This window comes from Armigeres subalbatus, chromosome 2, assembly GCF_024139115.2.
Source record: "Armigeres subalbatus isolate Guangzhou_Male chromosome 2, GZ_Asu_2, whole genome shotgun sequence".
Lineage (NCBI taxonomy): Eukaryota > Metazoa > Arthropoda > Insecta > Diptera > Culicidae > Armigeres > Armigeres subalbatus.
In genome coordinates this window covers 355,765,184-355,781,679 of record NC_085140.1, presented here as the reverse complement: position 1 = coordinate 355,781,679, position 16,496 = coordinate 355,765,184, and the positions used below count along the sequence as shown (strand labels likewise).

General features: G+C 36.9%; 1 protein-coding gene across 1 annotated transcript; it reads left to right on the top strand.

The window, feature by feature from the left end:
* Positions 1-3,070: 3,070 nt before the first annotated feature.
* On the top strand, positions 3,071-5,154 carry LOC134212949 (mitochondrial inner membrane protease ATP23 homolog). Its single transcript, XM_062691332.1, has 3 exons — positions 3,071-3,483; positions 4,530-4,836; positions 4,910-5,154. The coding sequence occupies exons 1-3, from the start codon at positions 3,200-3,202 to the stop codon at positions 5,108-5,110; spliced, it is 792 nt and encodes a 263-aa protein (XP_062547316.1). The 5' UTR covers positions 3,071-3,199; the 3' UTR covers positions 5,111-5,154.
* The last annotated feature ends 11,342 nt before the right edge of the window (positions 5,155-16,496 follow it).

The following is a 16,496-nucleotide window of genomic DNA, read 5'->3' as shown; positions in this document are numbered from 1 at the left end:
ATTTTCTCAAAATTGCACGCGGCGTACCCTTCAGGAAAGGTACCGCCGCACTTTCTGCATCCCGTTTACTTGATTCTTATGGGTGAATAGCATTGCGGTGTATCGTCTGGCGCGGCCGTACCTTTCGACAGTCATTCGCCGCGTGAAGTTTTGTGCAAAGACCCATTTGGGAACATTACAAACGCCGCGCAGTGTATCATATCCAGAAAATCTGACAATATTGTAATGAACCTTGACTGTTTTAGCTCCGTGTACTATAGAGTAGAGTGGGGCAAGAGTACGCACTTAGTTTTCAATCGATCATGTGGCCCTCATGAAGCAAGCTTCTGCATATCAAATCAGTGTGGATGATTCATATACTCTTCCTTTATGTTACCCAGTGGAAAAAATATTGAAATTTTTGAGATTCGTTTTAGTAGAACCCTTATTGCAAGACAAGTGAAAAACGCACTCTTACCCCACCGGTGGGGTAAAAGTGCGCATCGGGTGGGGTAAGAGTACGCATTTATCCAATCATGTGCTTTAAGTATATATTAACACAAATAAGAATTATTTACATTTATTTGTAGTTTAATGAGCATATATTCATATTCAAAGATTACGTAACTCTTAAAGGGAGAGGGGGTCCTAAAATGTGCACTTTCATACGATAAACTATTGGTTTTTATATAAACAAAAAACTACAGAGGTAAAAATATATATCACGTTTCGCGTGGCGTACACAAAGGCATTTTCCTTAAAGAAAGTCCATCAATCATATAACGTAAAATTTGGCTATTTCATCACCCCTTCCCCCCTATCTTACACTATTTGTATGAATCCTCTAAAAATTATATGGATCGTCACACATCTCACAAACCCCTCCCAGCTAAACGTTGCGTAATTTATGAATGTTTCTTTTGATTAAATGAAATTATCATTTAGATGAAATTGTATTTTCATACTATGTTTAGGTGTACAACAAGTCCTAATTCAATTTCATTATTTCGCTTCAGTGCTTTGTTCGCTAAGTCCTTTCTAACACCGAATTACTTGAACTTATCCTAAAAACTTGTGATAATTTCAAATTCTGTCCCTTTTTTCTTAGTTGTGGATCTTTACGCTTTGGAAGAAGTCTTATTTCGGCCGTAGATACGGGTTTGACATCATAACTTGAAGATTCATATGCGTACTCTTGCCCCAGCGGTTCCTGCGTACTTTTACCCCACAGTCCCAAAAATGATTCAAGTAATGGTTTTCACTTCTTGGAAAATCAACCGGATTGGCGTTCTGTACCATAAAGTACTCTATACAATAGTTTATCGAAATGGTATAATGTTCACCTGATTGAACGTATATATGGTAATGAAATACTAGTTGCGGAAATTCAAATATTTTTAGCAAATTGACCAAAAAGTTATATAACTCCATATCTCCCTTGTTGTTTATTCAAATCGTTTGCAATTGGCGATTTGGCGTTGCAAGAAAAAGAAGAAGCAGAATGTCGTGCAATCGAAAAATTAGTACGGGAAAGGATAGGAAGAACAATTTAAAAGACTTCTCAAAAATTCTAGAAGTAATTGATTTAAAAACGGTTGGAAATGTTTAATACTCTGAATAAAACGAAACATCGAAAATAAAATTTTGAAATCTAAATTGTACATAGCTATATTACGCAGTGCAAAAGAATTCCAACCCCGCGCTGAAATCAATTTTTTAATTAAATTACTTCTTGAATTTTGAGAAGTGTTTTAAGAAATTTCTTCCTATCCTTTCCCGTGCTGATTTTTTGAATACGCGAAATTCTGCTTCTTCTTTTCTTGCAACGCCAAATCGCCAATTACATATTATGATAATAGTTGGCCAGAATACCTGTCAAACTGATGCAGTGCTGCTAGTTTATCTTTTTTATAACTTCAAAAATCGAAAACGTACTCTTACCCCACGCGCACTCTTGCCCCACTCTACTCTATATTTTTCCGTGTTGGTACAGTGATCGTTCGTTAATTGGGGCACGACCTCACCCCAACTAGCGAATGCCGTTCGCTAATTGGGGCGTTTTGACAAGCGTCAATGTTGTTTACTTTTTGAATTGAACAAAGGAAAATTTTACGCGCCAGAAAATATCGATCCCACCTAACACGGAAAGCAAACGTCAACGCGTTTTTGACATCACATTCTGACGTTTAGCTGCTTTTTAATTGGGTTTCGCCCCAATTAGCGAACCCCCAACTAAAAAGCGCCCCAACTAGAAAAAAACCCAATTAGCGAACGTTCACTGTATTGCTTGATAAACGATTAGCTGTGCCCGCATAATAAAAAACAACATGTTATATGGTCAGAATCATTATTACGATGTAAGATATAGCTTCACAGTTTACGTTGCGGTTATCGAATACTTTTCGATCGATTCAACCATAACTGCTCGACATCATCACTAAATGTCAACAAATGTCTCTGTCTGTCTCTAAAATGTTCTTTATTTCCTGCATTATATGTCAACATTTTATCATACTGTTGAGCGAAAATTTTGCACGCGAAAACAGACGATTTTTTATGGTGACATAACTTAACAACCCATTCAATATATTGTTATTACAATTTTTGTCAAATAACCGTACCACAAACTGTTAAAACTTTATATTATGAGATTGTTCATTTACAGTTGTCAACAGTAAAGGATACTGTTGTCGACCGCACGGGAAAATATCCATGTACAGTTTGTAATTATGCGGGATGGTAATAGTCAATGTAATTAAATACGAAGGTATGGATATCCAGATATTGTGTGCGTGCCTTTCGTGTATGGCGTAGAATCTTGCACATCTACAAGCAAGAAGCCGCGCAAATATGTATACGTCACCATTTGCTATTTACATTTTCATCATCTACTAATAATCTCAGCCCAACTAACGAAAGTCTTTCACTATGGGCTACGAGTTTAGCCCAACGAGCGAAAGTTGACTGTACACTTGCATTTGGTCTTCTTCCTCACCTTCTATCTAGTCATTGGGTAATAGTCTCGTCTCACATCTCACTCAGCGCGATGTCAATAAGTTCTTCTTGACCGGTATATTTCGACGATATTTTGATTTGGTTTGTTTTGGTACCTAATTTTCATGCATATGTTACATCAGAGTACTAATCACCAGCTAATCACAAGTTTTAGGCAAAGTTAAGATTTCGTTAGATTTTTACTAAAGTCCTTTCCATTTATGTAATGTCTGAGAAAACTTCGTCTGATAAATCTAATCAAAAAGGAACACCGCCTATCCCGAACGCGGTAATCGACCGACGAAATGACGACGGAGGAAAACAGTGGGGCTATGACTTATATCCGGAGCGGCGTGGTGAAAAATACAAACCTAGCTGGGGTCGGGTGCTGCTCGGAATAGAAGGTACCGAGAATCTGGACAAAATCAAATGCGAACGCAACGTTTATTCATGCATCAAGAACAGCCCCATGGTTAAACTTATGATGGGCGCTTTAAAAAGTTCGGGATGGTAAGTAAATATATGTATGTTATGAAGAAGATCACTACCGGTTTTATAGGGTTTAATAATTTTTAAAAACGTGGTTATGCAGAAAATTGGATATCAAAAATTTGTGTTTTGAAAAAAAAATTTCGACGATTTTCTGCTCACATTTAAACCTATTTCAAAAAGGAAATTTCCATTTTTCCGTTTCGAACTCCGCCGAAGTGTTCTGCCGATCTAGGCATGCTTGTATCAAATTAAAAATCTGACTGTTGTCGACTTTGCGGTTTGAGGGTAAGCATAATTTCGAAATCAAATATTGGAAAGCAAATGCCTGGTAAACCCTTAGTGTATGCGTAATACAACAGTGTGAGGTTTTATGCCATTAATTAATTTCATAAAAACCAAAAACCGTTTTAGCCTTTTTCGTACGAATAGGATACAATATTTATTCCGAAAACTAATTAACTCATCTGGACGAATTGAGGTGATGTCTGTCTGTATGTACGTGCGAAAAGAGCTCACACATTTTTTGGCTATTATTCTTAATTGATTTGTTCACCCAATTAAAGCGATTTGGATAGAAAGAGGGGATTGCCAACTTTCTATTGTTAACATCTTGTGGATAAAGGGCGGGCTCTTCTACCTATCTATTGGGTCAATCTGGGAAACGAGGGCTAGCTTATATTGTATGCACGGACTTTCTTCTGGAAGGAGAATCTCAATTTATCTCATGGATTCGCATGAGTGTGTGCTCTCATGTAATCACCCCACCCATTTTTGGCCCTTCATACAAAAGATTGATAAAATACAAACAATAGTATAGGTAATCATGATCAAATCGTTTGTCAGATATGGTCAGGGCTATCGGCATGTGCCTTGCTACAATAGATGGTAGCTGATGGTAGTATTATCATTATCTATTCTTAACTGAATTGCTCACAACGACGGGCAATCCTGTTTCTTACTGAAAATGGGCAGTGTTATGCTAGATGGATCAATCAGGTTTTATTTTTCTAGAATAGAACACTTAGAACATTTTTTAATAAAACTTTGTTATTCTTCAATTTTAGCGCGATTGACATCCGACGGCATATCGCCTGCGAGGTGTGCGATGTGTCCGTTAGCGGGGGTTACGACCCAGTGTTGAATCAAGTTGTAGTTTGCCAGAATATTGCACGCAACGAGGGAATCGTTCAGGGGGTGCTAACACACGAGATGATACACATGTTCGACTACTGCCGCAACGATTTGGACTTCAAGAACATTGATCACCTGGCCTGCACAGAAATCCGGGCAGCCAACCTAACGCACTGTTCATTCTTGAGTGCCTGGACGCAAGGTGATGCTTCGCCCTTCAAGATCAAACAAGCACATCAGGTAGATACAGACCACCAGAAATGCTTTAATAAATATTGGTATGTGAGATAATTCCAATTTAAATTTATTACAGGATTGCGTTAAAACAAAGGCATTGAACTCGGTACTGGCGGTGAGAAAAGTTACACCGGAAGAAGCAATCGACGCAGTCGAGAGAGTTTTTCCCAAATGCTACAACGACTTGGAACCGGTTGGTCGCCGGATACGAAGAAATTCGAAAGACATGTTCAAAGCTTACATGGAAGGCCCTATGTATGGATATGATGTTGATTGATTGGTAAGTTTTGTGCTTAGTAAATTCTTCACATTTTAATAGTACAGTATCGTGTAACAATTTAAATTATTCGTAATATCACTTTCCTAGTTTCAAATGGCCTCTTTATTTGTTTTTTTTTTCAAATATAGTATATTTCTCCTAATCGATTTTATATTGTCATAATAACTCAATTGTTTTAAAAGCTACAACCGTATTTATTGATTCTGGTGCAAGATTTAATCATCCTTTATCACACCAAACCATTAAATCATCGACAATCTAGCGCAATTTGGTACAATAATAAAAAGAAAACATCGATAAAGAGAAATCGATCAATAGGGGAAGGTGGGTAGACTTGATCCCCGGGGAGACTTGATCACGCCCTGTTTTATCGAGAACTAAAGTAGTTTTGTTCTAGCGTATTTTTAGTACCTATCCTCTAGACAAATGACCTTTATGTGGTGAGTTATTTTTTGGATTGACAACCTTATTTATTCTGCAGGGCGGTTTGTATGTTTTGACCTTCCTAAAGATTTTTTTATTAGCCACGCAAAATTTGAATAACTATTCATAACAATGACCAAATGCTTTCGTTTTCTCACAGCACAAAGCCATAAATGTGCCTTATGATTTGTACTGATGAAAATGTCAAAATTCCATCAAAGTCTTAGGATATTTGGATTTGAAGTTATTGCCTCATTATGGGGACATTTGATCCCCCGTTAGTCACCCATACAAAAATTCGGCGAAAAAAAAAAATATAAATCTGTTCTCAGGCTTTTAATTTTTTTTGTAGATTTGACAGATTTGATGAAGTGTTGGCAGGAAAAAATATTTATTGCGTAGATATCATAGAAAGGGGATCAAGTCTCCCCAAATTTTAAAATTGCATGTGCTGTCGAATTCAATAACAAAAATCGTTCATGTATACGCGCAGCAATTCGAAAATTGCGCGTATTTTGAAGGAAAAATATTTAAAAATCTGAGGGGCACCTTTCTAATTTTATCAAAGCAAGTTCTTGGAGAGGATCAATTTCCCCGAATATTTCAAAAGTAGATTTTGACAGCACTCTAAAAATCGATTGTGTATCAATAACAACAATAATTTAAGGTCATACATCAGTAAAGTTAAATACTATAAGGTACTCCGGGGCAAGTGGGACCTAAAAAACGCTAGTTTAGCAAAATTGTTAACGCATACTTAGAAAACAGGGTATTTCAGGACATTAACCACGGATACATAATTATATGCTTCCGCTGTTGAAGTGTAGACGTGTTGTAAGCCATTTATTCAGTTACAAAAATATGGTTAGTGACATAAATAAATTTACCTGCGGGACCCACTTACCCTTCAAACGGGGCAAGTGGGACCTATTCTGCTTTATACTGTCGAATGAAACTTTTTTGAAGAATGTAGATATAATGTTCATGTAATTTCTGAGTCGTAGTATTTCAGATCATGGATGGAGGTTTATTGCTTGTCAGACTTTTGTTTTTGCAAAAAGAAAGGGATTAGAAAGGTAGCAGATATAAAAACAAGACAGCAGCCGGTTTACTGTTTAATTGGGTGTTACCTGGCTTTACATTAGCTTACTTTCTTACCAAATGTGTTAGATGGAAAGGATAAGTAAATCTTTGTTCACTTTTCGAATGAATATTTCTCTGTTTAGAAAACAAATTATTACATAAATAAGAACTTCAAAAGGAACGTTTTATTCAGGCGATGCGCAGTGTTGTAAATTTGTAATAGAACGAAATGGCCAATTCATGTCTTAAAATCTGTTAATCTGATGCGAAGTTTAAAAATAGCAAAACACAAGACAAAACCTGTTGATCTATTGTAGAATAAATAGATTGTTTGCACTGTCAACGGAAGATTTCGCATAGTTATAACCATTGTTTTTTTTCTGTGGTGGCTACTTGAACAGCCCCACATTCGATACAATCCGAAAAGCGAGATTTCTCTCGCTGTCGATATTTAGAGAGGTTTAGAGAAGTGGCTAAATGTATGAGATTGAGCGTACGATCTGAAGTAAAATAAATGAGTTATATTCTGATCATGGAGCCGACAAGACTTCCTGTTTAATCCTGACTAGACAATCATATCCCTCTTTTAAAGACAATTTACTTTAATTTTACGGGTTGTAACAGTAGTGGCGACGCCACATAGGAGTAAATAAGCCAATTCTTGGCCAAAACTATTTTTTTTGGTTATTTGGGCCTGATATTCCTAGGATGAAGTAATAATTGCCAACTATGCAGGAAAACGTAATTTTTTGGCCAAATCTATCCACCTAACAGCGTAAAACTAAATAAAAGTCTCAAAATACATATGTTTACAAATGAAACCTCGCGTTTTATGTAAAATCAAAATCTCTTGCTGCCACTACGTGAACAATTCTAAAATGGCTATATTTCACAAAGTAGGAAGACACCCGTAGTTAAAGCTCTGTTCTTAAATGGATTTTCTAACATTTACATAGGAAAAAAAACATCTAACTTATTTTAACCCATGCCCAAGATCCCAAAAGAAAATGGTTGTTTAAATTCGCATGCACAATAGTAAACACTGTTTTCTGCTTGAACACTATTTTCTCCTTAACTCCCTTATCAGGAATAATATCAGGTATGGGCGTTTGAAGCCTTACAACAACCTAGAACGTCCTAAACATAGCAGAGTTCGAAACAGAAAATATTCAGTACATTAGCAGCATCTGTATTGCTCCAAAATAAGATTATCATTCAAACGTACCTATAGAGGTACTGCGGTAAACAATCTACTTTTTAATATCCCTTGGACGCCCTAGGGTATCCAAACTATACTTGAGTTCAGGACTTTAGATGTACAGCTACAAAAAGTTTTTTTCTTTCAAAATTCCTTTATGCGCCTTGAAGATCAATACACATCGGAAAAGAGCTTTGGAAAATTCATTACAAATAAAAAACGTCGCTAGATCGGATATATATCGGAGCCTTGAGTGACAAAAAAGATACTGTCATGACTGTAGATCGCAAGCTTTGAACTCAAAGGCAGTTTGGATGACTCAAAAAAGCTGTCTTGCGGTGTTTGTTGGTCTTCCGAGAGATGTAATGAGTGTGACAGAAAAGGTTACTTTAGCAGCTGTAAGTCTTGAAATCAAGGACAGTTTATCCCATAACTATTTTACAATGATAGTTGGTATTGGTTCGTCCAGGTTGGTTGGTTGGTCCAGGAGATGCTGTGAATATAAATAAAATATATGTAACAAAAAAAGTTCCACAAGCTCTGAACTCAAGAACAGTTTAGATGACCCAGAATATCCCAAAATTATATCACATTGTTTGTTGATCTACAAGGTGATGTAATGAATATAATTTTTTTTCTTCTGGGTTCGTTATATGTGGTTATTTTTGAGCAAATGGTAAAATTTTGTTTCAAAATGATGAAAAATCGCATTTTATTCAAATAGCTCAGAATCTATTTTGCGGACGTTTGCGGACGAGTTTAGACGTGGAATGCTTAGTCCATATCTTGAAGTTACACCCAAGTGATTTATCTTTGCCGGATCTTGCCGTATAGATTAACTTTTCCTATGAAGAAAAAACATCATCTCATCTATCTATTCATCGACTTCAAAGCCGCATATGATACAATCGATCGGGACCAGCTATGGCAGCTAATGCACGAACACGGTTTTCCGGATAAACTGACACGGTTGATCAAAGCGACGATGGATCGGGTGATGTGCGTAGTTCGAGTTTCAGGGGCATTCTCGAGTCCCTTCGAAACCCGCAGAGGGTTACGGCAAGGTGATGGTCTTTCGTGTTTGCTATTCAACATCGCTTTGGAAGGGGTATGTAATACGAAGAGCAGGGATTAACACGAGTGGTACAATTTTCAATAAGTCCGTCCAGCTATTTGGTTTCGCCGACGACATAGATATTATGGCACGTAACTTTGAGAAGATGGAGGAAGCCTACATCAGACTGAAGAGGGAAGCTAAGCGGATCGGACTAGTCATCAACACGTCGAGTTGGCATCGGTGGTGACGAAATCGAGGTGGTAGAAGAATTTGTGTACTTGGGCTCACTGGTGACTGCCGAAAATGATACCAGCAGAGAAATTCGGAGACGCATAGTGGCTGGAAATCGTACGTACTTTGGACTCCGCAAGACGCTCCGATCGAATAGAGTTCGCCGCCGTACCAAACTGACAATCTACAAAACGCTAATTAGACCGGTAGTCCTCTACGGACACGAGACCTGGACGATGCTCGTGGAGGACCAACGCGCACTTGGAGTTTTCGAAAGGAAAGTGCTACGTACCATCTATGGTGGGGTGCAGATGGCGGACGGTACGTGGAGGAGGCGAATGAACCACGAATTGCATCAGCTGTTGGGAGAACCATCCATCGTTCACACCGCAAAAAATCGGACGACTGCGATGGGCCGGGCACGTAGCCAGAATGTCGGACAGTAATCCGGTGAAAATGGTTCTCGACAACGATCCGACGGGCACAAGAAGGCGAGGTGCGCAGCGGGCAAGGTGGATCGATCAGGTGGAAGATGACTTGCGGACCCTCCGTAGACTGCGTGGTTGGCGACGTGTAGCCATGGACCGAGCCGAATGGAGAAGACTCTTATATACCGCACAGGCCACTTCGGCCTTAGTCTGAATAAATAAAAATAATAATGAAGAAAAACATAAAAATAGCCTGTCATAAGACGAGTTTAAACAATCCCATTGAATTCCACCATTTAATTGTATCCTGACAATCCTGATACAATTAAGTGGTGGAATTCAATGGGATTGTTTAAACTCGTCTTATGACAGGTGAAAACATTCCACTAAAAAGCTCAAAATAATTTTCTTATAAAAAATAGAAAAAATTGTGATTTTCAAGTGGTCATCACCTGAAACATAAAATTTATAATTTGACCATTCACATGAACAAAATAGAGACATACAAGTATAATCTACTCATTGTGTACTAATAATAGCTTGTTGATAACATTTATGTTGTGTAAAAATCAGATTTTCCAAATACTCCACAAATAAAGTGAATAAAATCCAATTCAATACCTCATTTTTGTGCCCTAATTATATTTTTTTACAAAATTTTGGGTCACTTCTGAAATAGCCATAGTATGCAGAATGTTTCTAAGTATCTAAAAAAAATATAAGAATGTATAAATGTTGAAATTTTTTTTTTTTTGGGTTTTCTCCACGAATTTGTTCTAGTTACTCTTCTGTGCGACGAGGATAAAACCGATGCTATTAGTTTTTTTTCAATAGTATGAATCATTTCTCGTTATAAGTTTAATTGAACATGTATGTTTTAATTTACATTTTAAATAACATTTTTGAAGTGTGTCATGTGCAGTGATCTGTTTTATTTCTTTTCAAATCGGTGAACGTTTACAATGAAATCGTGTTTTTTGTTTTGTTTGAGTTGTTTGCTTAGAAACTATTTTTATAACTGTAGTGATCAGCCATTTCCTTTGTAGTACACAAAACTCCACACCGTAACTTTTAAACGTTTTTATTTCTCCAAGCTCAACCAACAAACTGATTTCAAAATTGTTGCTCTGAATGAAGCGCCTACTGCGATCCGCTTTTTTGAATTTCCTTTGAGCGACGCACGTACTTGATTGCGCAATTTGAACTCATCTTACTTATCTATTTCTACTCTACCTCTACTCTCTATTTATTATTATTATTATTATTATTTGTTACATATATATATATATATATATATATATATATATATATATATATATATATATATATATATATATATATATATATATATATATATATATATATACATTTTTAATAAGAATAATTAGCACTTTCAAATTATTTTATATTATTTTTTTAATAATTTCATTTTATATATATATATATATATATATATATATATTTTAATTTCATTTTATAATTCTTCATGATCCCTACAATAACTATGACCAATTTTTTAATGCGAAGCGCAAACACACTCGTTCGAACAGTTGAGAATGGTCTTTTGTTGTATTGGAAGCTATATGACTATATTGTTCTTATTTTTGTGCATTTATAATTACTTTTTAGGCATCATTTTGCAAATGGCACATATGTGTGGAATTGAAACGCCATCATTTCAAACGATACCTCCTCTGTATATCATCATCATCATGGTATACTGTGGCGGAGAGGATAAATTCCAGTGTTCGTTTGTTTTGTCATTTTGCTTTTATTTTTTGGTGTGACTGCCTATTTTTGTTTTATTCGATACAGTAACGTGGATTGTGTCTCGCTATGCATTACCCAAAGTGCATTTTTATCAACATCACAGCAAAAAGCTGGGCCGAATAGAAAGGATCACCGACATACGTTGCAGTTTATACATATGTAGCTTAGTATGGTTCGGAAACTAGTGTTCTTTGCTTGCCATGCTAATGCAATGATGACATCTCTATGAAGTCTGTGAATTCATTTTAGTCGGACAAACACCATACTGTCTTAGAATTGCTTATGTGCCACACACGTTGTAGCTGCAACTAAATTTTGCTTGTATTGTTCATTTTTGATTCGGCTACGTTTGTTTCGTTGGATTTTGGCTGTACTATTTTGGATACCTACAAGATACGACCGCCCAACGTAAACTACGTAGAACAGTTTGGTGCATTGAGGAATGTAGTCATTTTTTAAGATAATTCATTTGATTACTTATGTCACTGGTTTAGAACAAAATTACAATTACTTAAAATATAAAAAAGTGTTGGATACCGTAGTCAGGGATGACATCCGAGCCCTCACCGACAGTCTGGAGGTCGGATAACAAAATCGTTCAAAAAGGTCTCTTATAATTCAGTTTTATTGTTCTCAGATACATTAAATCTATTCTACAAGCTATGTAGTTGAAACAGTGACCCATTCTCATCCCCATTTGACCTGTTGTCTCCCCGACGACGGTACGATTACTAAAAATTTTACCTTTAAAACCCCAAGTGGTAATAATGCTTTTCGCAATTCCAACTGTTGCATTCGACTGAGAGTAAAATTAGTAGGGATTCAGTTTCATTCCAAATTTTTGACCACTAATCTAGTTTATTTGTAGTAATATATAGGTGGAAATAGTGGAGTATGATTATTAAATAATACTATTCTGAAATAAAAATAACTCACTAGCGTTACATGGTTATGATATCCCAAGCAACACACGTTGAGCCAATCTTGTTGCAGTAACCATATTGTGAGAGAATTCGGGCATATACAAGTTACTGTGATCGATGTGCTATATGTTTGTTGCTGGGGTGAATACTGGTGAGTGCGTGTACCACGATTTAGCGATTTTACGACAGATGCGAGACGATACGCATCGGCCCTGGACCTTGCAAAGAATCTCTGCTCTGGCTTCGGACAAACAGGTGCCTCTGTCCAATGGTAGTCAGAGCATCGAGTCATCACATCGAGTCATCACAAAGAAGCGCGAGTCGATAAAAGCCGGTTGCGCCAACTAGAAATCAACAAATACTAGCCATGTACCGTTTTGACTCAAATTCCGAACAAGACTCATATTCCGAACTTTAGCTTTTAAATGCCCATTTTAACTTTATTCGTGTAATTTTCTCCACAGGAGTTAGAATTCGTTTGTTATCTTGATCCTCAGTGCGGAAAACCAATTTAGTTTTAGTCTTAGGGCGCTAAAACGCCAGTGTTCGGAATATGAGTCATATTCGGGATTTGAGTCAGAACGATACCAAAAACCAAGCCATTCGGTTGAGATGCGCCAGAGTAGTAAACGCTGCGGATGGGAATAGGGTATTTGTGCTATTTTATTACAATCTAACTCCCACTATCTTTCAGTGGCATTATGGATAACATACTCGTGCAACCATATTATTAATATAATTTCAAGAATCTTAGATCCGGGAGCTAGAAAGTAATAGTTCTATTGTAACCTATAGCCCGTTTGCGTTCCGAAGCTATAGCCGTTTACAATAAGCCCCGCATGATTGTATCCACAGAGTATCAAACTTCCTGAATTAAAATTGAATTCTTTTGATTTTGGCGCATATTTAATAATAAAAATATAATTAATAATTTGCAGTTTATCATAAAATGGCTCACCATTTTCCTAAGTTATCTTTGAATCGAAAATGTTTGTTCATTTGCATTGCGATTATCGCATTATGACATTGCATTGCCGTTGCTAACAATCGATCATCCTATCCTTGCACAAACATGCGCTTGTATGCAGTCACTGCTGTGGCCCTACTTTTTGTGGCAAACTGGTGCGAAGCACCGCACAAAAAGAAGAGCTCAAAAACCAACTACACTGAACGACGGCCGAATGACGTTGCGAACGGGAAAAAGAGATGCTGCCAAAATAATCCAATACCCTACTTTAACGTTGAAAATCAAATGTTTCAATATAACTGGAAAATTCGTGGAGAGTTTCCGAGTCGATTGATATATAAATCTCAAAAATCCATCGAAAGATGAATGCGCTATTAACGTTCAAAATCTTACATTATTTCGTGACGGTCTCGGATTTGGAAATTTTCATTTGTCACCCTGTATCGACAATTTTTATCTAGTAACTAAAATATCTTTTATCGATACGTCCAAAAAAATTAAAGCACGAGCAAAAAAAATGAAGCTATAGACGAATCTAAGTAAAATTAAGAAGAAGCCACACGACGGTGTTAACTTTGTCCTACTGGCACAGCATAAAGATAGAAGATCATTTAAAATGCTTATAATAAATTCTAGACAAAATGTAATTAAAATCTAATTGAAGCATAATACGGAAAAAGTTCTGAACTGTATATTGTAGATCCAGTTGAAAACCGAATTGAGATCTCGCGACAATCGCATTTTCTCCCATTTCCGGATGTCGCAACTGCATCGCGAGTGGTGCGCATCTATGCTTTAGTCGTGCGCCATCATGCGCACCGCTCGCGATGCAGTTGCGACATTCGGAAATGCGAGAAAATGCGATTGTCGCGAGAGCTCAGTTCGGTTTTCAACTGGATCTACAATAATAGATACATTTTTGGAAAATATGTTCTGAACTGTATATTGTAGATCCAGTTGAAAACCGAACTGAGATCTCGCGACAATCGCATTTTCTCCCATTTCCGGATGTCGCAACTGCATCGCGAGTGGTGCGCATCTATGCTTTAGTCGTGCGCCATCATGCGCACCGCTCGCGATGCAGTTGCGACATTCGGAAATGCGAGAAAATGCGATTGTCGCGAGAGCTCAGTTCGGTTTTCAACTGGATCTACAATAATAGATACATTTTTGGAAAATATTCAAAAAATTGAGATAAGCTTCCAAATATGTAATTCAGAACTTTTTCCGAACCCTACATTAATCAGATTTTAATTACAATTTGTCTAGAATTTATTATAACTAAGCATTTTAAAATGATCTTTCTATGCTGTGCTGTAGGATCTGTCAAAGTTAACACCGTCGTGTGTCTTCTTCTTATTTTTACTTGGATTCGTCTATAGCTTTTCTATTTCAGATCATCGCATCACACAAAAGATGTTTTAGTTACAAGATAAAGTTTGTCGCTGTCCGGAACATCTTTTGCCGGCGTTGATAGGGGAGCTAAATGTCAAAGAAGGAAAATCCATACGATTTGACAGCTTGGCACCCAACATGTCTCGGACAGCAGAACAAACACGTAAAAAATAACCTTATATGTTATGGCAAAAAACCATTCGAAAATACTTATACTCTTCATTATGCCACCTAATGAATGATCCCATATCAAAAAGCTAATAACATTCATAAGTTAATGAAAAGTATAAGTTTCGGAATGTATGTGACTAATGCGATGTATAAGTGTTTTCTTATACATATCATTAAGCGCCTGCTTCGGCAAAAAAGTATTAGAAATCCTAATAATATATAACATTATTTTTTTTTTACGTGAAGGGAACTGAAGCAACAATCTTTATCTAGTAACAAAAATATCTTTTCATCACTCATCAAAGTTTCGCTGTTTTAACGGATTGTATTCAATGCTTGTTATACTTTTCACTTTTTTGTATTACGGATAATGAATGCCATCGAAATCCGATATCAGCTAAAAAAAAAGTTCGGTTTTGGAGCAGTTCTATAGCCTTTCCGTATACTTAGTATACGAGAAAGGCAAAACGATACGGTCAAATACCGAACATAAAAAAATCGATAAAAAAAATATCGATTAATCGGAGCGTAAATATCGATTCCCGATATATCGTATCGGTACCGCCTATTCCTAGGCCTCACTGCACTGTGCCAGCAAAATACTCTTTAATGGGTAAAAAGGTACCCACTATGAAGTTAAATAGTTCAACTCATTAAAAGAGTAAACATCGTTTACTCATTAATGAGTAAAAGTCCTGTACGTCAAATTCAGGGGTATTTTTTACCCATTACCAGAAAAATTATTTTCGCGTGAATGGGTATTTTTTACACTTGTTTTCAGAAATCATTTGAAATTTGATTTTTAGGAAATTTACCATACAAAAGTCGCATTACAGGGGGTTCATGGTCGGGTTAATGTAATAATTCCTATTTATTTTATTTCAATACAAATTAAGCGATTTAGCTTCATAATAAATATTAAAATTCCATGTTCGCCTGTCTGCCTCACCGGGTCGCATACTATGGTTATCCGTTCACCCACCGGACCGAGTGTACTATTTAGATCGATATTTTTTATCTATATGGGTTCTGCCAGCCTCAGCGGGGATACAAAGAACATCTACAGCGGCTGCCTCTGAGACCAATCCCGGAATCGACGCCTTTCCGAAGTTCATGAGCTAAAATAGGTTAGATTGTTTAATTTGTATTTAATAAAAGAAAATGGAAAGTTCTTACAATTCTTCCTCCATCTATTCCATAAATTCAAATTGTTTGTTGCATCCGATCCAAATTTTCAAGGGAAATTTCTCGAGACTCGATCCTTGTTGAGGCGGGAAGACCAAACCATCATATTCTTCGGATGCTTCTCAATCTGTCATCTTGAAACAGATTTTCCTGCTCTCATCAGTGGCGTAATAGGATAACCCTACTGGACCGAGTCGATCGCCTGTCCCACTTTTGCACACCTTCCGAAGAAGTCTGTTGATTGCGAAGTGTTGATGCCGCTGCTTCTGGGAATGATGCATGACAAAGGCTGATTTACGGAAACTTGTTTGCAAAGCTCAACTCGTTTTTCACCCATTAATGGGTAAAAACCTGGAACTTGTAAATGGGCATAAAATACGCATTATATGAAAAAATAAATCACCCATTATTTTGACAGGTCCATATATCGTCAAATAAGGAGTGATTTTTACTCTTTAAAGAGTATTGCCGGGTTTACAGTGTGTCATCTGGACTGATGACATGACATCATATCGACACTGTTGTTTCATAAGGGCGAATGTCGCAAACGTA